Here is a 27,841-nt window from a genome sequence, read left to right as displayed (position 1 = left end):
ATGGGTTTCTCCACACCTCCCTGTCTGCCTCACATGTTGAAAAAAATCAAGTTATAGAAACACACGGCCGCTGTTCCATCTCAAACAGAAGTTCAGAGATCACCTGTGGTAGGCGAGGACAGGTAACGAATGTCCAGGTAGTGACTATCACACTCTCTTCTGTCTTATTGGATTTACAATCTTCTCTTCCTCTTTGGAATGAGTTTCTGGAGACGCAACAAGAAAAATGACGACAAAAAGTAAGTTTACCATCTTTCACATTTTGGTCAGGTGGAAAGAAAAGCCGTACAGATACAGGAAGATGATTTGCATAAACGAGACTACCGAACTGAGAATTGCGGACTTCAGTGTTATGGTTTCAGGTGGAGGGTAGATTGAAATCAAATCACTACCTCCTTACATCACAGATAACTTTCACAGTACAAATGGCATTTATAGTTTAAAAGAAGTTAGGAATATTTAGCAACAATTTATAGTAAATCATACTAATTAATCATTCAAATACGAAAAATATATAGGCCAGACATCAACGTATCTATATATATGGCATTTCTAATGTACATTAACCGATAATGTGTATGTTTATGAAAGTAAAGTGGTACCCAATAGTTGTTTTACAGGTGAAAATCACATTATAGATCACAAAGTAAGTGCAATCTAATGTTAGCCCATTAATTAGTTAATAAACTTTTACATAATCTATGTAATGATGGGATTTGCTTTTCTTATTGCTGTTATTGTGAATTAGCCCAGCATGAAAAGTTCATGAAGGACAGTTTCTTCTGTATTACAGATTTATTACTTAAACTTCACCCACCACACTCTGTCAATCCTCAGTATTAAAACTGTACTGTAACACTTATAGCTTTAAGAACCATAACTAAAACCACTACATTATATAGTTTAATGTTTAACAGATAATTCATTCACATTTATTTGTATTTATTGAAAGTGTTATGAAATTAAAATAGACGTCTTCCTGGACCCCTGGTTGAAAACACTGGTTCTAAAAGATATGGAGATAATTAAAATCCATTTGTCATGATTCTCGTCACTAAAGGAAAAACAGACATTAGAGTCTTATTAGAATGTTAACCATTTTCGAATTAATATAAAAAATGTATTAGTAGTTATGTTGCAAGGTAATGTGAACCACAACAATGCAGTAATGGACAGACTGTTAGTCGGTTTAATCAAAAGGCCTAATGTCAACAACAATGTACCAGTTGATGTCATAGCATGGATGAGATTTGGAGTGAGCTGATTGGTTGATACCTGTTCTTTAATGGTATAACCCCACCTCTCCTATTAAAAAAAGCAATGACATCACAGAAGCTGCTGGCTTCTGTCTGTTAATGCTTAACTGTGTTTATTACTTTATGACAGAGGAATTGAGGTTCCTGTCACACCATTATTTGTTACATGTTCTTTTTTTAAAAAAACAAACAAACAAAAACATTAATTTTGCTAAATCAAATAATCACTGATTTATTTTTATGAATTTCTAAAATATAACTTTGTATAGCTGTTCAGTGGGGAATCATTTATTTCAGTCTATTTCCTGTCTAACAGTGTGGTATAAGTAAATACAATGCTGTTTATGTAACATGCACACATAAGGTTGTCTTAATAAAATAATGACTGAGGCACTGGGTATCATGTTTAAGGAAACTGCTTTAAAGCTGATGAAATATGATCTTGAGAGTTTTTCCTGAGATATTTTTTATTTTTTGAGTCAATAATGGCTCAGTGATGAAGAATAAAAGATGTTCATATACTTTCATCTACTTTTAGGGATCCACTTAAAACTGAAGAGTCGCTGGACAGCCCCACGTCTCCATCCCAGTGAGTGTGTCATGCTTTAAATCAACCCGTGTTGATCTGTTGTCTTTGACATTAACAACAATTAATTAAGGATTGAGACATATTTACACACCCACACTCTGTTAACTGATAAAGAATGAGAAGTTTGTGGCAGCAACTGTCTATAAGATTGCTTCCTTTTTTTTTAGGTCACCTATTATAGAGAAAGATGGGCTGGACCCTGTCATCACTGATTATGGGTAGGATTTCACCTCCACATTTTTTTTTACTTTGCACTTTGCTCTGCTTCGGTCATGTTTTGTAAAGAAAAGCGATTTAGAAACTTGGTTGTTCATGCATAAGTGAACATGAATAGCAATAAACAGAATAGCCTTTGTGGTGCGACAGGTAAGATGGTATTATCATGTTACTTCCCACAATGCATTGCAATGCGTCTGTACTTAATTATAAGAGAAGCAATAATTGATACAGAGCATATGAATATAAATAATTTTTTAGTCATAGTCATATGACTAAAAAATAGTCATAGTCAAACTATGTAGGTTACATCTCGTTAGAGAGATTTAACGATTGTTCTCAGAAAGGACATGTTCCTATCATCCTGCACATGTATTATTCAAAGGTACACTCCAGATGGCTTCTACATCAGCTACACCAAACCCAATACAAAATGAAGCTCCATCACAACAGAAGGCTAATTATCATTTTCTTAATTGATGATCTCAATGTAATGACCCGGTCATGCAAGTTACAGTACAGTAACCATTACTCTGATCAAGAGCTGAAAATGCATACCGCACCAGCATTACTACTGAGCAGATAAGGTGCTGGTGCAGATAAGATAGTCTGTGATCAAAAACAATGTGATAAAACCTTTTGCATGGACAAACTCCATTTGCATTTTCTTCATTAATGTAAAGAAAAATAGCATCAGAGCAAATTGGTTGTAAGTTACTGATTTATGTCCTGTGGGTTTGCAAATCATCATCACGTTAGCAACTGCTGCTCAAGGACCGTTCATAATTCAGGATTTATGAGTCGTTTAGTGTCCGTGTTTTTTTTTGTTTTTTTTTTGAAGTGCAAGTGCAGCTGTGCCAATGCATTACATCAGCTCATTATATTACATTCCTGAATGTGTGTGTGTGTGTGTAATTATTTTTTAATTAATATTTTAATCAATATAATAGTTTATATATAATCTAATATAAATAATATTAATATATAATATATAATAATATAATATTATATATATATATATATATATATATATATATATATATATATATATATATATATATATATATATATATATATATATATATATATATATATATATATTTTTTTTTTTTTTTTTTCCAGCAAGGATGTATTAAATTGATCTAAAGGCATCACGGGCATTTATAGTGTTGCAATATATTTCTATTTCAACTAAATTGTTCAGAGAATCCTTAAATTTTTCATTATTTCCACAAAAATATTTAGTAGCTGCTTTCAACATTGATACTATTAAGAAATGTTTCTTGAGCATCAAATCAGCATATTAAAATGATTTCTGAAGGATCATGTGACACTTAAGACTGGAGTAATGGGTGAATAGAAAAGTTCATTTAAGTTGTAACAATAATATTTCACAACATTACTGTTTTTACTGTATTTTTGATCAACTAAATGCAGCCTTGATGAGCATAAGAGACCTTTTTCAAAAACATTTGCATTCAAAAACTTACAGTAGTGTATTTTATTTTAATTTTTTTATTATTATTTTGCAAGCAACATTTATTTTCAAGCAGCAGATATTTATTTTACAGTAAATATTTTTCCTGTGCTGGCTTTTGTGGCTTTATGTATTTGAATTTTTTTCTTGTCTTCCTTCCTTTGGCATCGAAGCTCAGGATGTGGTGCCATCAGCCAATCTGCTTTGTCATGTGGCTCCAGAGTATTCAAACGAGAAGCATCTCTTCTTCCATTCTTCCTTTCTATATGCTATCTTTCTCAACACGCCACAGGCTATGTTACTTCCTTGTGCTGATTCTGCGGTTTGCAGCTGTCTTCTTGGTCTCATGATCTCCACTGTTGAGCACTGATTTACAGGCCTGCCATTGTGTTGAGTGTTATTGACTGCTGGAGTTCAGATTGTCACTTGACTGCAAAAGCATGATGTCCACTTTAGGAGGGATTTGCTAGGTGGATACTTAAAAAATTGGAACTGCCTCCATTGGATCATTGACCAATCAGAGGCCAGGGTTTAGTGTATAGCATGAGGGTGATACTAAGAAGAGGAGGAGGCTGAGGTGGCGTGTGTGAGTGTGCGAAGGCGGGGAGACAGCGAGAAAGAAGCAATGAGAATATTCTCTCTGTGTGATAGTCATCCCAATCTCATTAAGCTCTGCGTTCTTTCCCGCTGTCCTCTCTGCAGCTTGAGTGAGTGCGTGTGTGTATGTGTGTGTGAATGTGTGTGTGTGCTGTTGCCAGAGGGAAGCTGCTGCTCTGCTGACAGGAGCCAGTACGAAGGCCTGTTCTCATACACACTGTGAATTACCCTGCGACTCTTCTCTCTCATTTTATTCCTCCTTGTGTCTCCTTCTCTCGTTTTACTGCACTCCTCGATCTCACTGTACCAGATGAAAATGTCAGGAGAGGCAGAAACTCTGTCAAACGGGTAAGAACAGCACACAGCTGCCAGCGTATTATTGTGTGAATGTGTGTTTAGCAGTGATTGAGGACTATTTAAGTATTCTTAACATGAGAATGCTTTTACATGCTGCATAACCAGAAAAACAGGGAAGGTTTGGAAATATTAGACAGGTAATTGTTTTGGATGCCCTTGCTTTCAGAGCTGCTTGTGTTGTAGAATTCATTTGTTAAAGTGTAGAGCACAGCTTTTTGTAATTGTTGTGGGAGTGTTAGTCTCTTAGCACTGAGCATGTGCATGTGTGTGTGTTTTAGAGTCAGCTTGTTTGTTTCCAATCATTCCGGTGATGATCATCATCAGTAGTCAATTAACTCTCAGGCGGCATCAGCTTTTGAGAATCGCTTGGTGTCAGCACAGTTCGTTTGTCGAGCACTATACAGACGGTACACATGGAGCAAAGGTTAATTTTACCTCTGTCATAGCTTCTGGACAAATCACAGACCACTTCCTTTTGCTAGCCTGGCTCAATGTAGCATGCGCAGTTCTTTATTCAAATCATCCTGCTCCAATATCACTTATCAGCATCAGGGAGGAAATTCACTCTGTTCCGCCTTGCGAGGGTGAGAAATGCAAAAAGCTGATTGTTACTGACTGTAATTTAGTTAAAATATGAGGGTTGATTTTACTTTTTTTGGCCCAGTAAAATTCATTCTGCAGTGTAAGACCCTTTTTAGCAGAATCAGAATCTGAAAGAGCTTTATTGCCAAGGAATACATACACAAACAATATATGTACAGATAGGCTATATACAAATGCAAGAGAATGTAAATATGAGGTATGGTGTGCTAAATAAATATAAGTATAAATGTAGTATTATGTATTGTACATGTTTATTGCCCAGTGGGGCCATTTAACTGTTCATCAGGTAGATGGCCTGAGGAAAGAAACTTTTCTTGTGCCTGGCTGTTCTGGTGCTCAGTGCTCTGTAGTGCCGACCAGACGGCAACAGTTCAAAGAGAAAGTGGCCTGGATGTGAGGGGTCCAGAATGATTTTGCCAGCCCTTTTATGTGATGAGTACAATTTACATAAGTTTTGGACATCATACAGCATCAAAAATGGGTGTAAACAGAGCCAGTGCTGTTTGAATGTATGTGGTTTTTATATATATACATAAAATACAAATACAATAAAATGTGTACATATATATATATAATATATATATATATATATATATATATATATATATATATATATATATATATATATATATATATATATATATATATATACAGGGTACGATTTGTGAAAAAAACAGAGGGGGGATGTTTAAAGGGGTATTTTTTATTTTTTTTTTTATCCCCATCTGGGATAAAAAATAATTCAGCAGAGGCAGGGATACAAATCGCACCCTGTATTTATATAACACTAGGCTGTTGAATGCTCAAATCTTATTGGTTGGCGAATGTTCTAAGTTGTGCAATTATTTTCAAGAAAACACACGGCTAAGGTAGTTCTAGCAGGTCTTGACCATATAGCAGTTCCATACAACCGCCAAAGAACCAAAACTCACAACGACACTGACCACGCAAATAAATACAGTAAACAATAGCATAAAAATAACAAATTATTGTCATGGTTTTTGCCACAAAAGACGTTTTATTATGTCCTGGAAGCGCATACTCTCTCCCGCTCTCTCTCAACCAAACTCACACACATATGGTACGGACACACACTCGCACAGAAACGTATTGCTCTCACAAATTAATCAGTAAAATAGTTTAGCAACTTAAAAGCTACATGACACTTCTCACCAGCGAGGTAATAACTGTGCAGTTCTTGAGATAGATAAACTTACAGTTTCGCTATTAGTAGAGACACTACTGCCTTGAGAGACGCACAGACTCGGGTAGGCTAATTCACATATGCTTATTCTCTCTCTCTCTCTCTCTCTCTCTCTCTCGTTTGGAATTAGCAACGGAGGCTTGGGATGAGATGCGTAAGAAATTAGTCCCACACACTATAGTGTTTTAAGGACAAAAACCTGACAAATGTCTTAAAATATAACATCTGAACAGTGTCTTGAGGTGTGGTAACCATAGTATTTTTAATATTAGTCATTTATTGGTTATTGACTATAATATGAAAATAATTATTGAGCAGGAATATCTGAATATCGGTTCATCTCCAACCGCATCACTACGTTGAGCATGCTAATAAAGTGCAAAAAATAATATATTCATCCAACATCTGTTTTTTTTTTGCAGTTAAAGATGAACCAATAATTATTTTGATGTGACCAACAACCGATAAATGGACAGTATTAAAATTCTATAATACTTTGTACAAAAATGAAAAATAAAGCATAAAACTTAGACATCATATCATTATAATGTAGAGTATGAATCTTTTTTTCTAAAGATTACATTTAAGAGTGCTTTTTAAACCATTTTATGTGAATATTAACTTACAGAAAAGATACTCAAATTGTAAATATAAGGCAAAAGAGCATCCACAAATAAATATCCAAAATAGAATTCTTATCTCTAGCAGCGGTGATAATGTAGATCCCTATTTAAAAACTGAATTAGTGCTGTGGCTTTTAAGATACAATAAACCACAAGATGAACAGCTTTTGTTTAATGTACATCACCCTATTTAAAACTTCCACAGGTTATTTCATGCTGTGGAAGTGTAGATGTATGAGATTGTTTGAGCAGGAAGCCATGCTCCATTAGCAGCAGGAATCAACAGCATTAAAGTCATCTGCCAGGCTTTAGGAGCTGGAGAGTCCCGACAGCCAAACCGATCTCTCCTTCTATAGGTCTGACAGTAGCTCGAGCCATCAGTCGCACTGCTATTGGGCGTGCAGATCACATAAAGAGTGTCTCTGTGCGGGCTGTCGTTTGGAATGCAAAGACGTGCTACTCATTTAGTCAGACTTATTGATTTGATTTGTCTCAGTGGAGAAAGGCCCAAAGCCATTGTCTTTTTTACATACTCTCCATTTCCAGTTCAATTGTCCACTCACAGAAATGCTCTGTTAATGGTTGTTTTCAGCAGAATGTTTCAGGGTGGAAGAACTATAAGAAGTTGTTGGACTTCATTCGATTAGGATGCGTGATGTAATCTTAGCAGGCCGAGGTCAGGACCATTACTAATTTCAACTCAATTTAGAAATTAATTTTAAATGGTTCTGTAATTTGAAGAATGTGTCCCTTATACAGGGATACAATGGACTTTGATCTTGATCATCTCTGTGACATTTGCTTTCTCATCATGTGTCTTAAGGAACAGTGGAACTGATCTTGTGTGCTTGCTGATCGCTGAGAAATATACGCTTTCTATTAGTGTATCATAAATAACATGCATATGATTACATTATTGTAAATATTTAACTAGTAAATCTTTTATGCAGGGCTCTTTTAAGCATGAAATTGATATATATATATTTTTATATTATATTTTTCTCTGACTCAGAATATTTGGTAGAAGGATTTGGGACTGTATGTGTTCATTTAGTGCCATCACAGCGTAGTAAGTAGTTTACAGCTCAGGTAATTGCCATTGTAGAAACATGCTAGTTGCACTCAGCTATGATTCTGAGCACTAGTCATGTGATTTCAACATGGCACATGATGGCAGCCTCCATGAGGCACCCTGTTCCGGGATAAAAAAAACTCTTACTAGGCCTTTGTTTCATGTCATCATTTGAACATATTTTTTAAAACATTCATATTCATTACAACATTTGTAAAACCATGTTTAATGAGTCTTAAATCACTTTTTTGAAGGGGCATAAATATCAAACTTTATTGCATCACCAATGATTGCTGCTGCTTATAATAATGACTGACTGAGTGTGAATGCCAGGAATCTGATCCATTGAGAATGTGCTTCATTAATTTTCCATAAAGAGAAGGAAGCCTGCTCTTTTAACTGTTTAATTGCAAAACTCCAGAGCCCTGTTGCTCTCAGCCCCCCTCTTGTCTATTAGTGTATCTGCAAACCCACGACTACAGTTAATTAGCACATGCAGTTACTGGAATTTATAAATCAATTTTGATATAGATTTAGGAGCATAATGTGAGCAACTCTAAAAAGAAAAATTAAGCTTAAGTTTCATTGCTGCCTGAAATGTCTAAGTCATTTGACTGTGAATTTAATTACTAATGGAGGAAATCAAGTCAAAATAAATTAAATGGATGCAAATATGCTTTAAAACACAATGAAGACAACTTTACAGTACAATGCATTGATTTTTATCATTAATGTATGAAGCCCCTTAATGATAGTTTAAATCAAATGTGAAATCAATTTTTACTCCTCATTAAATTACTGTTTGAGTATTCAGTCTGAAATTATCATTTTGATTGTTGTTACTGTACATTATTTATAGGTAAAGTGAGTTGGCAGGTCTGAGTTACAGTAATGTCTGGTTACAGATGCTACTGTAGGCTACCTGCAATATGTAGACACACACTAGCTTTGTTTCCTTCCAAAGTTGTGAATTTAACATATGTGGAGAATTGGAATATCGCATAAAACATTTGCGATTTGCGAATAAAGCACAGTTTCCATCCCATGTGTTCAAGAGAACAAAATTATCAATTCCTGGGAAACTGGCACAAAACGTATAATAAAACCTGAAGTAGCTACAATCAGGGAAGCCACTGTGGCTCTTTTTTTAATCATCATAAATGACTTGCTTCTCAAAGCACGCAGACGAAACGCAATCTTGAGTTCAGAGGCGCTTGCCAGGTGTTTGGGAACGCAATCGTGTGTTCTGGGTCAGTATACCCAACCACTTTGATGACAGACTTTGGCTCAGGCACTTCAGAATGACCAAACCAACATTTGACATGCTGCGCAATGAAATTTGTTCACTATTTACTCTAGTAATCCAATCACATCTTCTGTTAAGGCAAAGTCACATAAAGTTTTTTCTGTTGCGCATTGAGGGATTTATTTATTTATTTATTCAGTAAATGTGTTTCCATTGTAGCCAATGCACGTTATCTTACCATATGTTTTTTTATTATGAATAATGCATACCTTGCCTTTCCCATCCATTTTTTTTTCTTTTTTAATTATTTGATATCACAAAATTTGCAAAATTATAGGTTGATGGAAGCATAGCTACTCTTTGAACTCTCCAATAAATAAATAGATGAGCACAGACTTTCTCTACACACTCCTCTTGTCATTATAAGTCACGTTCCCATTGTTTTTTCAGTTGACACTACACTAACCCACCTGTGCCTCAGTGCGTTTGAAGGTGACATCCAACTCACTGCTCTTGTATCTAAATTGAGAGACTCTGGGGGGATTCTCTGCAGCAGAGGGCTTTGACTTCACACTCACACGAAACGGGCTTTTTGGGGGCAGTGTGAGATTTTCTGCTCAGAAATACCTGCTGCGTGAGCCTGAGCTTCCTGTCCAAGATGACACCTGATCACTACTTCCTTGAGCCGATTCACAAGCTGTTGTGTTGCCTCAGAGTACAGTGGTCCTGCCCCAAATGACATCCTTTGTGTGCACTTAGTCCTAACCAGGAGAAAAGTTTATTTATTTATATATTACTTTAATTGCATTGACTGAGGTTTTGTAAAGTAGCATTTGTTTATGATCAGCTTTTTCTTTCTCTTCCTTTCCGTATCTGTTTTAGGTCCGAGAGATCTGACCTGTCAGTGGCTCTTCAAGACTGCATGGAGGCACTGGATCTGTTCCTGCGAAATGAATTCGACGAGGCTCTGACCAGACTTAGGAGCAGGTAAAACCGCCTATGTGTTTCATCATTTTTGTGTGATCTGTAATGATTATGGACGTGGGAGAGGTACTGGGTTTGGATCATTCATCTGACTTTAGCAGAACACAAAAGCTCTATTATTTATTTTAGGTGCTTCTTGTGTGTATGGGTGTGCGGCAGAGAAGTCTTGTACTTGAATCACTGTTCATAATCCCTTTTGAATCTTATGAAGTATTTAACCTGTTTTGTATTTGGTTTTATGCATTAAGCAAGTATGCAAATGCATCTATTAATTTACGTTGAGTTGTTCTTGTATATCGTTTTGTGAGATGAGTCTTTATCCAAAGTCAATCACAGGGTGTTTCTCAGGTAAATCTCACATAACCCAAAACCTACTGAATCCGTTCAGGTCTCTTGAGATTCACCTCAAGATCTTTTCTTCTCCTCACTCCACACCCTGTTTTCATGCGTATGCTGTGTCTTAGACTAGAGCATCTCGCATTTCTGCCCTCCTCACCACTCACAGCCGTGGATGGGTGTGTGCTTTTGTGTATTATAAACTATATTATTCAGTCTATTTTGTAATCTTTGGTATCTTTCCATCTTTTTCCCCTGGGTCCCTCCACTTTTGTTGAGTTGCATTCAGAGTCCAAAAAAGCTTTAAGCCACACCTAGCAATGGTGTGTTTTTTTTTTTTTTTGGGTGCTCATTATTATTATAAAAAAAAATCATTGAGGGTTATCATTCTTAAAATTTACTTTAAATCATGTATTATATTGTAGTTCCTAATAAAGTTGACAAACTGCCAATCAACTTTGTGTTTACTTGCCAGAGGCCCTGCTGATAAATAGTTCTGTTTTACAATTTCAGGTCAAGTCATCTGTCAGTTCAGATATCAGTTTGGCACATTCATGTGTACCATTCAAACTTGCATAATACATAAACATAGATATGCTGATCAACAAGGGATTGATTTGAAAAATCAGGATCTCACTGAACCTTCTGCTGCACACTGTTTGGACTTGCAAATAAGTCACAGTTTTGTGATTTACTTAATAGGTTTGTTTTAGTCACGTCCCACCCCATTCCAGCCAGCAGGGCAGGGCCTCTACATGCACAGAGCTAATGAAAGGTACACGTGTGAGAGGGAAAGTAAGTTACAAACAAAAGCAGAAAAAGAGGTGAAGAAATGTTTGACTCAAAGCAAAATTATCAGAGTCCATGTCTGTACAGGTTCAAAGTTGGAAAACAACTCTGTGTGAGTGTAGCCAGAACGATCAAATCTAATACTCTCAGCAGTGGAGTTTTATCTAGCTCTCCAACCACTATAAAGCCACCATCAAATGAATGTGAACATAACTTCAAACCATTATCCATTCTGACTTGGTGCAGTGTTTTGCAGGACATCAGATTTGACTTTGACAGAATAATAATGATTACACACTGGTCAGGAGTGTAGGCCAGTATTTGTTTATTCCTTAGGAAAACAGCAACTGTAGAAATGACAACAGCTCAAACTCAATTTCAAATCCTGAGATTCATTTGAGTGTTTGGATTTATTTGGTCTCGCTTTTGCAGTATTTTCTCAGTATTGTCTTATCCTGTTCCATGACAGAAAGTTTGCCATATAAATAGTTGGAGAGTAATTCTTTTATGCCTTCATGATATATTGTTATCTATATGCTCTGCAGTACACAGAGTCATTAAATGATTGGAAAGCTTGTCCAAAATATTAGTACACTGGTATAGAAATGTATTGTTTGGTTACAGAATGTAAAATATGCTACAGTCCTATACTTGTCACATCAACATTATTCCAATTCCTCCTCTGCAAAGAAAAGAGTGGTAAACCTGTTTATCTAGACATCACTCTACTCAGGAATGTTGGACTGGTAGTGTCACATTCTATCCTATTCCTGAAAGAACTGAAAATGCACTGTAGAAAGTCACTAAATTGAGTTTAACTGCTGCCTAGAATTTAGCTAAATCAAAAGTCACAATGTGCATAAAATGAACTTTTTTGACATTTTTGAAGTAAATAACAAATATTATTGTGAAAAGTTAGATAAACAGAATACTGCATTGTGCATCCACTTTTTTATTTTGACTAGTATTTCTCTGGTTGTTTTTCATATTGTCATTAGTATTAGTATCATGTTGTTAAGGATGGTCAGGATACACAAAGTCAGTGTTTCAGAGGTGAATTTTCTTTTACCGTCACTAAGTCACACCACCTTTTCCATTGTTCTATATATAGATCTAATGCAGCATCTTCCTTTGTGTTCTTTGACAGGAATAAAGACAGCATGTACCACGCGCTTACATATGCCACTATACTGGAAATGCAGGCCATGATGACCTTCGAACCGGAGGACATCTTGACTGCAGGAAACACAATGAAAGAGGCACAGGCTGTGTGTCAACGGTATCATATCTCTCTTTCTCTCTCTCTCTCTCTGTATATACACTACTGCTTAACATTCTGGGGAATATATATATATATATATATATATTTTAAACTGTAATAATATTTCACAATACCAAATACGGCATATTATTTATATAAATAAAAATATTATTTAGTAAACAATAATATTTAAATGAACAATAATAGCCATTATGAAAGTATAAGAAGTTTGTAGAATAGGAAATAAACAAGCAAAAAATTCAGTCAAAAGTACTAAAGCGGCATTCTAGTTAGTATAGGATTTAAGTTAAATAAAATTATAAAGTTATGAAACTTAACTTTGCCCTTAGCCAAATCAGTTTGCTCTGGAACAAGTATAAGACAAAAGATTGCCTGTTTGATATACCCAAAATGAATTATATTTAGTTTAACCACTATCTACATAAAAGCCAAGGGCAAATTCCCAAAGGCCTGGCCGAGATAAAGCTGGTCTCAGCGGGTCCATGAGCGCTGAATGGCCGCTGATGGCCTGGAGCTTACATCTCTGAAAACATTGAAACAAATTTTCAAATAAGTGCTATGTTTATATATAAATCGTAAAATTCAGTGGCACAATAACAGTAGTATTTGTAAAATTATAGTGAGTTTGCTCCTCCGCCCTTGACTCTCGCTGTGAGAAATGCTGCCAGTATAGGTCCGAGAAGAACAAGCAGAGTGATACAAATTGTGAAACGGTTTCCGTGTGATATTAGTAGAACATTGTGAGTGGCTGGAAAAGGCTCTCAGCCAATCAGATTTGAGAGCTAGAACTAACTATATATATATATATATATATATATATATATATATATATATATATATATATATATATATATATATATATATATATGAATGAAAATGTTGCTATATTCATAACATAGAGTTAGCAGGGTGGTGTCTACATTGGGCTTGTTTTCTATTTCAGAGCCCAGGCACTACTATTAGCATCTATACACTATTTTCAGGTTCCTCACGGTTATGTCACATTTGTATTTGTGACGTAATCCCAGAATGCTGCAGGTCTAGGGCTATTACCACATCCCAGATGGCAGAGGAATTTCAGAGATCCACGACACACTGTGTTAGAGGGGTGTGACAATCTGGTGTACACAGTCGTTTCCAGGCAACTCATACACCCTCTGTGACTCTGCCACATCATCCATACCCTGCATAGCACTGATCAGCTGATCCCGCACAAACTCATAGCTGCTTGTCAACCTTACGCACATCAGTTACACTGTCTAGTCATAATAGCTGCCACGTATGCAGGATTGTAAACCAGTTCTGTCACAATACATGCTAGATATACCTCATCACTACATTTATCAGCCTTACATTGTTCCAATTGGAGTCGGACACTGATGGAGAGAGTTCAAGAAGTTACAACTTTTAGAATGCAACTGGACGTTTCTGAACGGATAGTGTATACATTTATGTAGTTGCTGTGGAGTTGATTCAACTCATTGACTATCAAATGTGTTGTCATGTTAATCTTGTGAAAATCCAGTATTGAATTGACCCTCGAACAACTCTACTACAACAGCTCTTCCTTTTCTCTAGAGCAGCCCAACATGGCCTCACCTCCTTTGTTGTGTGTTCTCAGGGCCAGGGTTTATGTAAATTTTGGAGTTTGTGATGTCATCAACCTGGGAAGAAGCTCGTTGTAGTCCTTACCAGCCATCAAAAAGCGATTTCTGTAAAAGAAAATATCTTGCATTGCATTGAACTTTGAGTTTTGTAACTTTGCAGTTGTTATTTATGCTCAAACAGAAACATTACACACTATCTAAAGTTAAAAAAGTGAAATCATAATCAAGGACCCCTTTAAAAGCAGCAGTTTAAAGAGCATAAACAAACTACAGTGTTTCTGTCATTTCCTTTTCAGATGAAAATACATCTTTAGGTGCAAATATTAGAAAACTAACCCAAAGCAGAATCAGAATTAGAATCAGATTTATTGCCAACTATGCTTACACACAGGAATTTGTTTGGTGAAGCTTACAGTACACAGGAAAAAAGAAAGAATAAAAAACAAGTGAATAAAAAAAGATACTATATATACTCTTTAAAGTTTGGAATAATTTTGATTTTTCTAATGTTTTTAAAATAAGTCTCTTATGTTTAACAACGGTGCATTTAATGAAATAAACAGAGTAAATATGTACAGTACAGTCCAAAAGTTTGGAACCACTAAGATTTTTAATGTTTTTAAAAGAAGTTTCGTCTGCTCACCAAGGCTACATTTATTTAATTAAAAATACAGTAAAAAACAGTAATATTGTGAAATATTATTACAATTTAAAATAACTGTGTACTATTTAAATATATTTGACAAAGTAATGTATTCCTGTGATGCAAAGCTGAATTTTCAGCATCGTTACTCCAGTCTTCAGTGTCACATGATCCTTCAGAAATCATTCTAATATGCTGATCTGCTGCTCAAGAAACATTTATGATTATTTTCAATGTTGAAAACAGTTGTGTACTTTTTTTTTTTTCAGGATTCCTTGATGAATAGAAAGTTCAAAAGAACAGCATTTATCTGAAATACAAAGCTTCTGTAGCATTATACACTACCGTTCAAAAGTTTGGGGTCAGTAAGAATTTTTATTTTTATTTTTTTGAAAAGAAATTAAAGAAATGAATACTTTTATTCAGCAAGGATACATTAAATCAATCAAAAGTGTCAGTAAAGACATTTATAATGTTACAAAAGATTAGATTTCAGATAAACACTGTTCTTTTGAACTTTCTATTCATCAAATAATCCTGAAAAAAAATATTGTACACAACTATTTTGTACAATTGTACACATTAAATGTTTCTTGAGCAGCAGATCAGCATATTAGAATGATTTCTGAAGAATCATGTGACACTGAAGACTGGAGTAATGATGCTGAAAATTCAGCTTTGCATCACAGAAATAAATTACTTTGTGAAATATATTCAAATAGAAAACAGTTATTTTAAATTGTAATAATATTTCCCAATATTACTGTTTTTACTGAATTTTTAATTAAATAAATGTAGCCTTGGTGAGCAGACGAAACTTCTTTTAAAAACATTAAAAATCTTAGTGGTTCCAAACTTTTGGACTGTACTGTACATATAGAGTAAATATGTATGTGTGTAAAAAATAATCTATATACAGAAGCATTTATGCAAGAGAATGTGAAAAAGAAAGGTGCACAATATGTGAAATACTTTTTTTTTTTGCACAGTAGGGAGAACTGTTCATGATGTTAATGTCCTCTTGGTAGAAACTATTTTAGTGCATGACCATTAGGGTGCTCAGTGGCTAAACTGTTAACGTCATGTAGTTTATTTACATTGCTGTGGCTGTCACTTGAGTGATACAGAGTGATTTCTGTATTCCATAAACACACAGACCAGTAATGTTCCTGCATTTAAATGTGGTTGTCACTCACAAAACTCTGTAGGGTGTACATGGCCTACTTATCTTCGCCCCCCAGCATTCATTTGCATTTTTTTTTTTGTGTGTAAATTTAATAGAATCCAAACTGACTCAGAATAATTCATGTTTGTCCCTCAGAGGGGAGTTGGATTACTCAGACAGAAACCAGACAGATATTGTGTCCTCCTTAGATCCAATCCAACTGCTCTATTTATATGGCCTGAGGGATACTATGAATCAAGCCATGCTTTGACTTTTGGGCCAAGAGCAAGTTTTTCTGCTGTATTGGGACCAGCTTTCACACACTAGGAGAGCAACAGAGAACACAAGGCTGACCTCAGCAGACTATGCCAACAGTAACCACTACTGATGGATCATTGTTTTAGAACAGGACTGATAAGGATGTGTTTGTCATTACAGATATCGTAAAAAGTCTTCCTTCAACAGCAAAAACTTCACAGAAGGTAGGTTCCTGTATAAATATGTTAATAAATGATTAATTGGCAATAGGGATGTATCAGTAAAGAAATAAATCATACTTTACTTGTTGCCATGATAATACTCTTCATGCAATCACTTCCTCAAACCATGGTGACCATATCATGTGGCAGTGTGACATACTCCCACCATGCGTAGATAGTCTGAAAGCGTATTTTCATTTGTGTCCTCCCCAGAGGAGCTCCATGCTGAAGTGTGCTATGCCGAATGCCTCCTCCAGAGGGCAGCGCTCACTTTCCTGCAGGTTTGTCCCAGTGGTTGATTCTCTTTTACTGCTGATAGTAAATATACTTCGCCCTGTTGTTAGTAATTATGAAACATAATATTGTGCATAAAGTTGCTTATCTAAGATTTGCTGTTTCTTTCAGGATGAAAATATGATCAGCTTCATAAAGGGAGGAATGAAAGTGAGAAACAGCTATCAAATATACAAGTAAGACCTGCTGCAGTGTTGTTATCTAAAACTATATATAAAAAAAAAATTGGTAATTCAAATGAAGTTGAAATAAAAGTATTAGATGAAAACTTTAATTTAAGTACTGCAATTACTGCAAACAAAAATAAATTGAAGCTAAATAGAAACATAAATAATACTAATGCTAATAAAAATTTAAAAAGTACATAACAAAATTAGTAAAACTTAAACTAAAATTAAAACTAATATCTTTCCCTCTCGTTTAATATGTATGTGTTTTTATTGCACCTGAATTATTGAACTTAAATATTAAATATTATTTGTATTAATTATAATTCTTAAATGCTATTTTATTTTCATTTTTTTGTTACATATATAATTGTTGTATTACTTTTTTTTTTAATATATAATAATAAAATGGAGTATCAAGATTTCATGTTAGGCCTATAATGTAATTTGCTTAATTCTTAATCTGAAGAACTGGTTTTGTATGTGCTTTCATTTATATACTTACATCAGTATTTCTGTATGTCTATTTATATGTGTTTGTGTTGAAAGGGAGTTACATACAGTCCTGAAGTCCTCAGGTTATGTTCACGGTGACAATCATGGTCATTTTGAAGGTGGCGTTAAGCTTGGGGTCGGGGCCTTTAACCTGGTGAGTGTTATGTCATATGTTTTCCTGTGTCTTAGCCTTAAAAGGCATCCTATTGTTAAATCAAACCATGACCATTTATGAATCCTAGCATTGAGTTTATTGAGGACAAAGCTGTTTTCTCAACCCCTCACCTGTATTTCTCCCAGATGCTGTCATTGTTGCCAACTCGGACTCTTAGGTTGTTGGAATTTGTGGGCTTCTCTGGTAACAAAGTGAGTATTGTGTAGTACTAAGCTTAGTTTGGCTCTGCTCACGTTTGGCTTGTACAGATGAAATTTAATCTGAGCTTGATTTTTTTTTTTTTTTTTTTTTTATGTCTGTGCAAGAAAGTCTTTCAAGGTGTTTTTATACTCTAAAAAGTGGGAACCTGAAATTGTTATCAAAAAGAGCTATTTCTCTCTGATTTGACTCATAAAGACTAGTTTTGTTGGTATAAATTAATGTATTTAAATTGATTCAGCGATATTAAATAATATTCTTGACTTCAGTAAAACCAGTTCATTTAAATGTTACTATTTTAGGTTACCAGTTTTTTTTTTTTTTTTTTAAATGTACTGAAGCACACTAATGTCGATAATTTCCTGTATGATATGTTTATTCTAATTATTTGTTTATTCTGTGTTTGTTATAGGAGTTTGGTCTTCAGCAGCTCCAGGAGGGCTCCTCTGAGCACACGTTTAGGTCTTTCCTGTGTAACATGTTATTGCTTTGCTACCACACCTTCATGAGCTTCATCCTGGGTAAGAGAAAATTGCTTAATTTTCACTTCATTGGTTCATAGGTTAAAAGGAGGAATTGAATCACATGTTCAAATCATATGTAGCATATCAGAAGTAACATTGTGTTGTTCTGTGTTACCTTGTGTGTATGTGTGTGTCCTTTAGGCACTGGAGAGGGAGATGTGGACGATGCAGAAAAACTGCTGCAGCCTTATCTAAAAAAGTATCCGAAGGTACTTATTTGACTACCATTTTTAAAACAACAGATTTTCCAGTGAAAAAGCCAGACACACTAAACAAAAACATTGAACATCTTGTATGACCAATGCACACTGCAGTTGAAAAACACTCATGTCTGTAATTATAATTTAAAAAAAACTGTTTTAATTATGTTATACAATGAGCATCTACACAGCCATTGTTATGTAATAGTAGAGTATGAACTTCTGTGTTTTGGTCAGGGATCCATTTTCCTGTTCTTCGCTGGTCGAATAGAGGTAATCAAAGGAAATCTGGATGCTGTAAGTGATTGTTACACTTATGCAATACATAAAAAGCAGAGTTTATAATTAATGATTTATATTTTGTTTCTGTTGACTGTGTGCATGTGTTCATTTGCATGTTCTTGTCCTGCAGGCTATCAAGCGTTTCGAGGAATGCTGTGAAGCTCAGCAGCAATGGAAGCAATTCCATCACATGTGTTATTGGGAACTGATGTGGTGTTTCACTTATAAGAGGCACTGGAAGATGGCCTACTTCTACGCAGACCTGCTCAGCAAAGAGAACACCTGGTCTAAGGTGAATCCCTAAAATATACAGTTGATTGGTGCACTGAACAGATATTTGACTATGGAGAGGTTGCTTGATCTTTGTGCCATTCAAAATTGAATGGATAATCTATTTTTAATTGTAATAAATTTCAATTAGAAAACATCATGTAGAATTTAAATATGAAAAAAAAGGAAGTGGAAATTGAAATACATGTACATATGTATATCAAACATATTTTATTTAATAAAATTGAAGATTTTGCTTTAAAAAAAAAAGCTCTGCTGATATAACATGAATGGAGGTTGAGGACAATTAATCTCCCGCTGGGATGATTGTGTTTACTGTGCAGTTTGGAACTCATTGCTCTTTTTTTTTTCCTCTTACACACACTTTTTTTTTCAGGCCACATATGCATATATGAAAGGTGCTTACCTCAGCATGCTGAGTCGTGAGGAATGCCAACCGTTCGGGGAGAATGAGGTGGCTTTGTTTAGGTAATGGCAAGGGAATGGTGTGTGTGAGCCTGTATGTATATGTTTGCGTCTCTGCACTTTTGTTCATAAGTGGATGTAATCACATGATTAAATACAAATCTATAAATCGGATAACATAACTATCAGATAAGAAAAAGCTCATTATCTACTGTATATACAGCCTGTACTGTAATATCATTCAGTTTAAGCAAGCATTGCAAAATGACCTTATTTTTGATCTCATATTTAATTAGAACCTCTCATGTAGCCCATCCACTATAAATTGAAATTTTATATGTCTGTATTTTACAGTATAATACAAGCTGTTATCTGTTTTACACTTTTCAGGCAAGTTCCCAGTCTGAAGCAGAAAATAGCTGGGAAGTCATTGCCCACAGAGAAGTTTGCCATCCGAAAAGCTCGACGCTATAATACAGATAACGCCATTCCTCTTCCTGCACCTCCATTGGTCAGTATTCAGTATTATACAACCTCTATTGTCTGTATTTATTTGATACTGTCTTCAAGTGTCTTATTTACATAGTTCACACAGGATGCGTTCTTGCATCTTTGACCATTGTGTTGTGTCTCACTACCTAAAGCAGTGGTTCTTAACCAGGGGGTCAGGGCCCACTAGTTGCCTTAAAAATGACTTAAAGGCAAACTTTTGGCCCTCTAGCAGTTAAAAAACAAAAACTGCATGCATTGTTTTGCTTGTGTTTCAGCTCTGTGTGACTGTGCAGATGAACAGGGTTATCATACTGCTCATAAAACATTCACTACTAGGCTTAAGAGATAACCAGTTTAGATGGAAAGGATCTCAAACTGACTAGCTGAAGACATTACCGTAGCTATACCCATTAATAGACACGGTACTTCCTTGAAAATACACAGTGCTACAACAACCATTTATTTATTTACTTATTTATTTATTTATTTTGAGCAATAGTGACATAAAGCAATGGAAGCATTTGATTATACAAGGTAAGTTCACCTTTCATAAACAACATAATTAATCAATTGCTCGAAACGGAGTGGGAAGAAGTCAAACTTATTTAAACCCACCCAACCATAAAGAAATGACCCTTCACAATAGATAATGCTTTACAGTGAACTCTGTTAGAGAGCTACATCTATTCAATAAAACACCTTAATCACCTGTTGAGTAATAAAAACGCCATCTCTGCATGGCTTTTACAACATTTCAAATCCCTCAGTTCTCGCCATCTTTGAAAAGCCAAGCCAATGTTGATTCTCATTTTATTACGAGCTCTTTTGTGTTCTCTTTTTTGCCAGCAAACTCTCCTCTGTGGGGGCTTCAAGTATTGTTGTTGACAATGGGGGAGGCATTGAAGTCAAAAAGGTTGAGATGTGTTGAGTCTGATCATGTACATTTGGCAATGGTGTACTGCATCTATAAACATGCTTCCTGTTCTATTCTATTGTGATCCGTTTTGCTATTTTTAAGTGCAAGATGTCCTGTGTGAACAGCGCTTTAATTAACAGAGTAAGGAATAAGACCATCCTGACCTGTGTATTTCCACTATCAAATAAACAAAGGGAAGCACCTGCAGTCTTAGATTCTCACTCAGTGTGTGGGTATGTTTACACAACAGGAGATGATGTATATTTGGAATGGCTACACTGTGATTGGGAAGCACAAGGACCTGACAGAGGGCATGCTGAAGACTCTGGACGAGGCCCAGCAGATGCTCGACCATTATCCAAGTAAAAACCCCTCCACTCAATGCAATACTGCTTATGCTGTTGTACATTTTTAAAATAATAGTTCACCAACAAATAATGTAATTATTTATTCCCTCATGTCATTCCATATTTTTGAGCAGGGACAGTTTAAAAAAAATTGAAAAATGATTACACAGCACTTGCCATGCAACCACAATTCATAATGATCATATGCATCAAAAAGTAATAATACAACAGTGTGTTCCATTGAAGAAAAAAAAAAAAAGATCAACAGAAACTTTCTCTGTAACATAAATGTCTCTGTGTGTTTGCCCTCAGGGACTGAGTTCACCACAGATGACCAGTGTGTGGTTAGTCTGCTTAAGGGGCTCTGTCTCAAACACTTGGGTTTCAAGGAGGAAGCTGAACATTACTTCACCCTCGTCCTCTGCAAGTCAGTCTTGCTATTTTGCTTCACAACAAATCACATTAATGTGAAGAGAAGTGTTTGTGGTTTCCCATGTGAAGACTTAAGTAGACATGGCCTATTTTCTGGTATTGACTCTACAGACTTGTTTTAGAGGGGTAGTTAAATGTTTTTTTTCTAGGCTTGATTGTGTTTTTGGGGCAGAGTTTAACAAGTCTTAATGCTTCATTTTTTTGAAAACACTGTTTTTTTAATATATTTTACCTTTATTCTACACCTCTGTTTCCACTGTCATATGAACGGCTCGTTTGACTTCCTGCTTCTATGAAGCCACTCCCGCCGAAATACGCAATGTGCTCAGATTGGTTAGCTGGCCCAGTGTAATCCAGAGCCATCATGATTCGCTGAAGCGCCCGGAACCATTTGTTACCATTTGTTACCGGTTATGTGGGCTTTGGTTATATTGTATGCTCAATTTGATTATATTGCTGTATCAAATTGTGCCTGAATCAGACCCAGATGAACAGCAATCGTGTCTTTTAAAGGACGTTTATGAATGGTATTTCATTTAGTATTTGTGTCAAAGTGTTTAGATATGCTGTCACTGCTGTTTGTTAGCTTTCACTATACAGTTTTATCTTGATTAAAGCTTTACTGTAGCAGAATACATGATTGAGTAGTAGCATTTTATTAATACAGCTAACTGGCTAGCGAAGCAAAAACAAGTTGCTCTTTGTATATGTCCTTGATGCAACCAAAAATAGCAACAGAACTATACGTTTAAAAGACATGTACAAACAATAAAACATACTTACAGTTTGGGGCGATAAACAGAAGCTTCTGCTTTTAAAGTGGGAACTGTTTCTTTCAGTAATAGCCATCCAGCATTAAACTCGTGTAGATTGTGGAAGCTGTCTTCAGCGCCGCATCCAGTGTAGAAAATATCACAGATTATAATGGGTTCTCTTATCTATTGACGCGCCGCACCGCTCGCGTCCGGTGTACACAACTCTTCCGCTTCCATTATGAATGCGACATGGCCTCGCCCACTTTGTTGCGTGTTCCCGGGGGCGTGTTTCAGGATTTATGATGTCATCAACCCGGGAAGAAGCTCATTGTAGTCCAAACCGGTTGTTTTTGTAGGCATTAAACTGCCATAACTTTAGAAGACAATATCTCCGTTTGCATTGAACTTTCAGTGCTGTAACTTTGCAGATACTGTTTATGCTCAAGCAGCAACATTACACACTAACTAAAGTTAAAAAAGTGAAATCGCATTGAACCACCCCTTTAAACATCCAGTAATATCAAGCTGAAAGAGTCTGACTGGTAAAATGATGTGTTCTTTGATTCCACAGCACAGAATAAAAAATTTGATATGTTTTAAAGTGCCCCTATTATGCTATATTAAACATTCCTAATTTTGTTTTGGAGGTCTCCTACAATAGGTTTACATGCATCCAAGGTCAAAAAACACTTTTCTCATAATATACATTGAAGCATCAGCTCTTTTCTCACAGTGTCTGAAACAGCTCAAGCCTCTCTAAACCCCTCCTTTCTGAGACCTTCCTCTGCTCTGATTGGTCAGACGGCCCAGTCTGTTGTGACTGGTCTACTGCTCACAGCGCATGTCAGAAACCAAACACCCATTACCGTATTTGAATTTCAGCTCTGGAGGCTTCCTCAGCACTTGTATGCATGAACAGTAACAATGGCATCGTCGGTTTTACCATATCAATTCCAGCATGGGTCCACATCCTTTGCAAGTGCATGCAAAGTGGATTTTCAGCATAGAAAACAGTGTCTTCTCAACATGTTGACAACACATGTCACTTCTCAGATACAACTACAGTGTTTGAGGGTGGGCCAAAGTAAACGTCATTCACGGACAGCCAATGAAGAACATAGGCTGGAATTATGCAAATTTGTCACAAACCTATGTAGATATGTTATGGAAGTGAGACTTGACGACTCGTTTCAGCAGAATTAATTCTTTCTTTTAGGAGACTATAACTTTATTTGTCGTGCACTTTGATCTTTAAAACTTTGTAGACCTTTTACATTCACAAACGGCTATATTACACACTCCATGAATTGAATTGAAAAGACATAATAGGGGCACTGAATGTCACAAATAATAGAGAAAATGATTAAAAATTTGTAAAAATGGTTACTGTAAATGCCGTCTTTCTTTCTGTCTGCTAATGTTTATACTTGCACAGTGAGAGTCAGATTAAATATGACCACTACCTGGTGCCCAATGCTCTTCTGGAACATGGTTTATTGTGTTTGGAGGAGGGCAGAATAGAGGAGGCCATCAAACTTCTGGAAACAGCCAAGTAAGTTCAGCTTTGACAGTAACTGTTTTAGGCTACCTATTAATTAACAATGTACACTATGTGTGAATGGGTGTTTTATCTTTACAGTCTGAAAGACAGATCAATTCATGGCTTTGTTCGATATGGAAAATATACCAACTGCTGAAAACAAATAATGTTTATGCCTTTTCACCTTGCTATTATAATATTTAATAATTAAATTTATTGTATCATTTTTAGTGTTAATACTTTTCAATGTGTAATTTAATTTAAAATCAAGAAATATCAAGAATATTTAAAAGAAACACTCCTATATAGTGTTAGAAAGTAGAAATTATGCATTAAATTCAATTATTTACAGATAGCTCATTGGTACATTGTGAAATAAAACCTTCAAATTCAAATCTCGGAGAAAAATATTTTTTAATAAACCAGTCAAAATTGTAAAATAAAGTAAAAGTAAAAAAAATAATTAAGCAAAATTGTATATCAGAAAATAAACACTCCTGGGCAAAAAAGGGGCCAAGCCAAAAATGTGTATTGTCTTTTAATGGTCTTAACCATTTCAATCACAAATCACTGGTTAGGAAATTAGCAAGAATTGCACAAATACTGTAGATAAAGTTACTTAGCACAGAATAATCTTCCCCAACTTGCAGACAGCTTTTTACAGGAAGAAGAGTCAGTGTTGTTCCACTCAATGTTAATGGCTTCAAACAGTTCATGAGTAGTTGAAAAATGTCTCCCAACTCTGACCAGGCCAAAACATGAGCCTAATGGACTTGTTCTCAAGCCACTTCTTGGTTGTCTTTGCAATTTGTGCAGGAGCATTGTCTCATTGATCTCATCTTATCATAAAAACTTTTCATTTGTGGGAATCAATCCATTCTGCAATATTCTCCTGTACTCCAAAGCATTAAATGACTTTTCACAGTGAAGCAGCTCACCAATACCGGCAGCTAAAAAGACTCCCCACACAATGACACCTCTTCCTCCATTCTTCACTTTGGTAGAGATGCATTTATTATTATCTTTCTCACCAGATTTTCGAGGTCACTGCAGACACATAGCGATTCATCACTTCACACAACTTCCCATATTCTGCTTGATTTTTTTTTTTTTTTTTTTTTTGAGACGCCGATGGCTTTTTAAGTAGTGTATTTGCTTAAATTTTGCTAAATGACCAATAATTTGTGGTTAAAACAATTAAAAGCTTTTTTTGCCCAAGAGATTGTGTGTGTATGTATATATATTATTCCACCATGAAACACTCAGTGTTTTCATTTGATGTGATACACTTTCATCTGATGTGTATTTTATGATTTACACTATTAACCATGATTTCTTTGCCAGGCAAAATTACAAGAACTATTCCATGGAATCACGGACACACTTCCGGATCCAGGCAGCACTACATAAGGCACGAGGCACAGCTGTGAACGGAGACCACTGCTCACCCTCCAGCCCTTAACGGTTGAGGTTACCGTAGGGTTCACAGAAAGCCATGATCAGGCTTGATGTGGGTCGCAATATGCCAAGAGGAGAACTAAAGGAGCACATGACCAATCAGACCCGATTGCACACATAGATTATACAGTATATGGACAACAGCTGCATGAATATGTTTTGTGAGGCAGTGCAGTCAAGACACAGAAATGACATCATGCTGTTATGGTGTCATATAAATAACATCTTGCTAGTATTTTAAATGTACCATTAATAATAATAATAATAATATTAATATAATACAAGATATACAAGTTATGCCAGTCCAATAGTATTATACTGGTACATCAGGCTAAGAACATTGTGAACTCATGTAAGGCCATCGCTCAATCATTTTTGGCTGCTTTCAGAACTCTTGTTGGTAATTGTCTCCACTATTGGTCACCCTGTGACATCAGTAGCCTAGACATGGCTGTGCCTTACAGCTATCCGTTTTATTTGGATTTAAAGCACGTGCACAAATATTAGTTTACTTTAATCTTTGGACTTTAAATAGGTTATAAAATAAACCTATTGTCCAGAGGTAATACGATGAACGTAAGGTTCGATATCATGGGTTACTCTTTGGTTAGAGTACTGTGGCCTTGTCAAATCTCACAGACAGGATTCCTGTTCAAAGCTTAATTTTTATCATATAACATTATCATTGTCTTTCTATGTACATAATTAGTCTGTTTTAGCAATGTGTTTAAAAAATAGAAAACAAGCATCTTCAAAATTACTATTAGAATGTAAACTGGAAGTTTTGTGGGTTTAGTTAGCTATTTCTTTTTTTAGTATTTATTCACTATGATGGCGCCTTTCAAAATGTCCCGTTTTAAGTGGGCAGCTGAATGTGTCTTTTAGAAAGGCAGTCTCCTTCATGTGGACTTGGTCCAGATCGTACTTGAGCTCAAACAAACAAGTCTTTTAGATACATGCAAGACAGGCTGGCATGCCAGCTCCAGCCAACGTGAGGGATGCATTGACAACCACTACAGCCTTACACTATGAGGAGAAAGAAAATTTGAGCTGGTTCAGGACAGAGGATTGTACTTTGTTCATGTTTGTACTTTGTTGAATGAATGCTACTTCATAGAGCTTTTCCCCATAGTGTGGAGTTCAACTAACTAAACACAGCCGCAGTTTAATTTTGTGTTTTATATTGATTTATCCCAGATTAGTTTTAATAGTGTCCATGGATGGATTTTTGTTCTTCTGCAATGTAATCTTTATAGTGCCTGTTTTATGAAATCCAATTCTACCAAAGTCAAATTTACATTAAGAAAAAACACCATCAGCTCATGTTGCTCAACATGCCATGTTTTAAGTGTGGCAAACATGTAATGATATATGGGTTTTTCATTGTAATGGCTTTTGTTTCTCCCTCATTGAAAATTCTTAGTTATTTAGATTGATTTTACAGGCTTTGGGCTATAGAGGTCAGCAAATCCTGTGTGTGGTGCATGGCTACTGTGTAAACGCATTCCTGTAAATACTGAACTTACCTTTTTTTTATTTAAAATTAAATGATAGCATTCCAAAAACATCTTTTGTTTTCTTTCTTTGTGAACTAAGGAAACTTGCCACCTTAAAAAGGTGGACAAAAATGGATATTCTGTCATAATTGACTTGCCATACAGAATGGGGCAAATATAGTCACTTTCATTGTGTGGAGATAAATACTATACAAGTGTGTACAGTCTAATACCTAAAATAACATTTTGTTATTAAAGGGATAGTTCGCTCAAAACTGAAATGATCATTGACTTGTGTACATAATTTACTCATTTACATGAAATTTCATATGTTGAATGTATGTTGAATATGTTATTTTTCAGTGAAGCATATTATGCAGAATATAAGAGAGTCGGGACTGACAGTATGTCACAGTGTTGGGGGTAATGCGTTACAAGTAACGTGAGTTACATAATCAGATTATTAGTAAACTAGTAAAGTAACGTTTTTAATTTACAACAAAATATCTGAGTTACTTATTCAAATTACTTATTAATTCAAGTAACGCAGATTACTTTGTTTTCCCATTTTTTGATTCGCCTTTACTGTCCCCATGTTGAGAGAATTTGGGAGTAAGTGCAGATGTGTTGTGTGCGCTGTGTAGTTTTAGTTCTAGACTAAATGTGAGCATGCATTTACTTATCTTACTTGCATAAAAACGGATTCCGTATTCCTTAATACAAACAGTGAAATGCAAACTCAGCATATTAGGCAAACCTGAAATAATTAAATGTTAAATAATACAAATATCCTTTGTATTTAATCTCACTTTAACCGATGTCTTTGGTGATCCATAACGCATCACTTTT

General features: G+C 35.5%; 1 protein-coding gene across 1 annotated transcript; it reads left to right on the top strand.

The window, feature by feature from the left end:
• On the top strand, positions 1-27,073 carry ttc39a (tetratricopeptide repeat domain 39A). The gene is made up of 20 exons (XM_067394596.1): positions 1-239; positions 1,795-1,845; positions 2,013-2,063; positions 10,123-10,227; positions 12,497-12,628; positions 16,485-16,528; positions 16,739-16,806; positions 16,931-16,995; positions 17,536-17,635; positions 17,782-17,847; positions 18,267-18,375; positions 18,520-18,587; positions 18,816-18,875; positions 18,991-19,152; positions 19,528-19,619; positions 19,947-20,067; positions 21,215-21,326; positions 21,624-21,738; positions 23,934-24,050; positions 25,383-27,073. The coding sequence occupies exons 1-20, from the start codon at positions 199-201 to the stop codon at positions 25,498-25,500; spliced, it is 1,797 nt and encodes a 598-aa protein (XP_067250697.1). The 5' UTR covers positions 1-198; the 3' UTR covers positions 25,501-27,073.
• Positions 27,074-27,841: the final 768 nt, after the last annotated feature.

This window comes from Chanodichthys erythropterus, chromosome 9 (assembly GCF_024489055.1).
Source record: "Chanodichthys erythropterus isolate Z2021 chromosome 9, ASM2448905v1, whole genome shotgun sequence".
NCBI lineage: Eukaryota > Metazoa > Chordata > Actinopteri > Cypriniformes > Xenocyprididae > Chanodichthys > Chanodichthys erythropterus.
The sequence above is the reverse complement of the archived record's forward strand: the minus strand, read 5'-3'. Positions and strand labels throughout refer to the sequence as shown.

Coding starts and splice junctions, on each gene's coding strand:
- ttc39a (XM_067394596.1), top strand. CDS start 199: ATGAGTTTCTGGAGACGCAACAAGAAAAATGACGACAAAAA. Junction 18,876..18,990: donor TCAAAGGAAATCTGGATGCT/GTAAGTGATTGT, acceptor CTTGTCCTGCAG/GCTATCAAGCGTTTCGAGGA. Junction 21,327..21,623: donor GATGCTCGACCATTATCCAA/GTAAAAACCCCT, acceptor GTTTGCCCTCAG/GGACTGAGTTCACCACAGAT.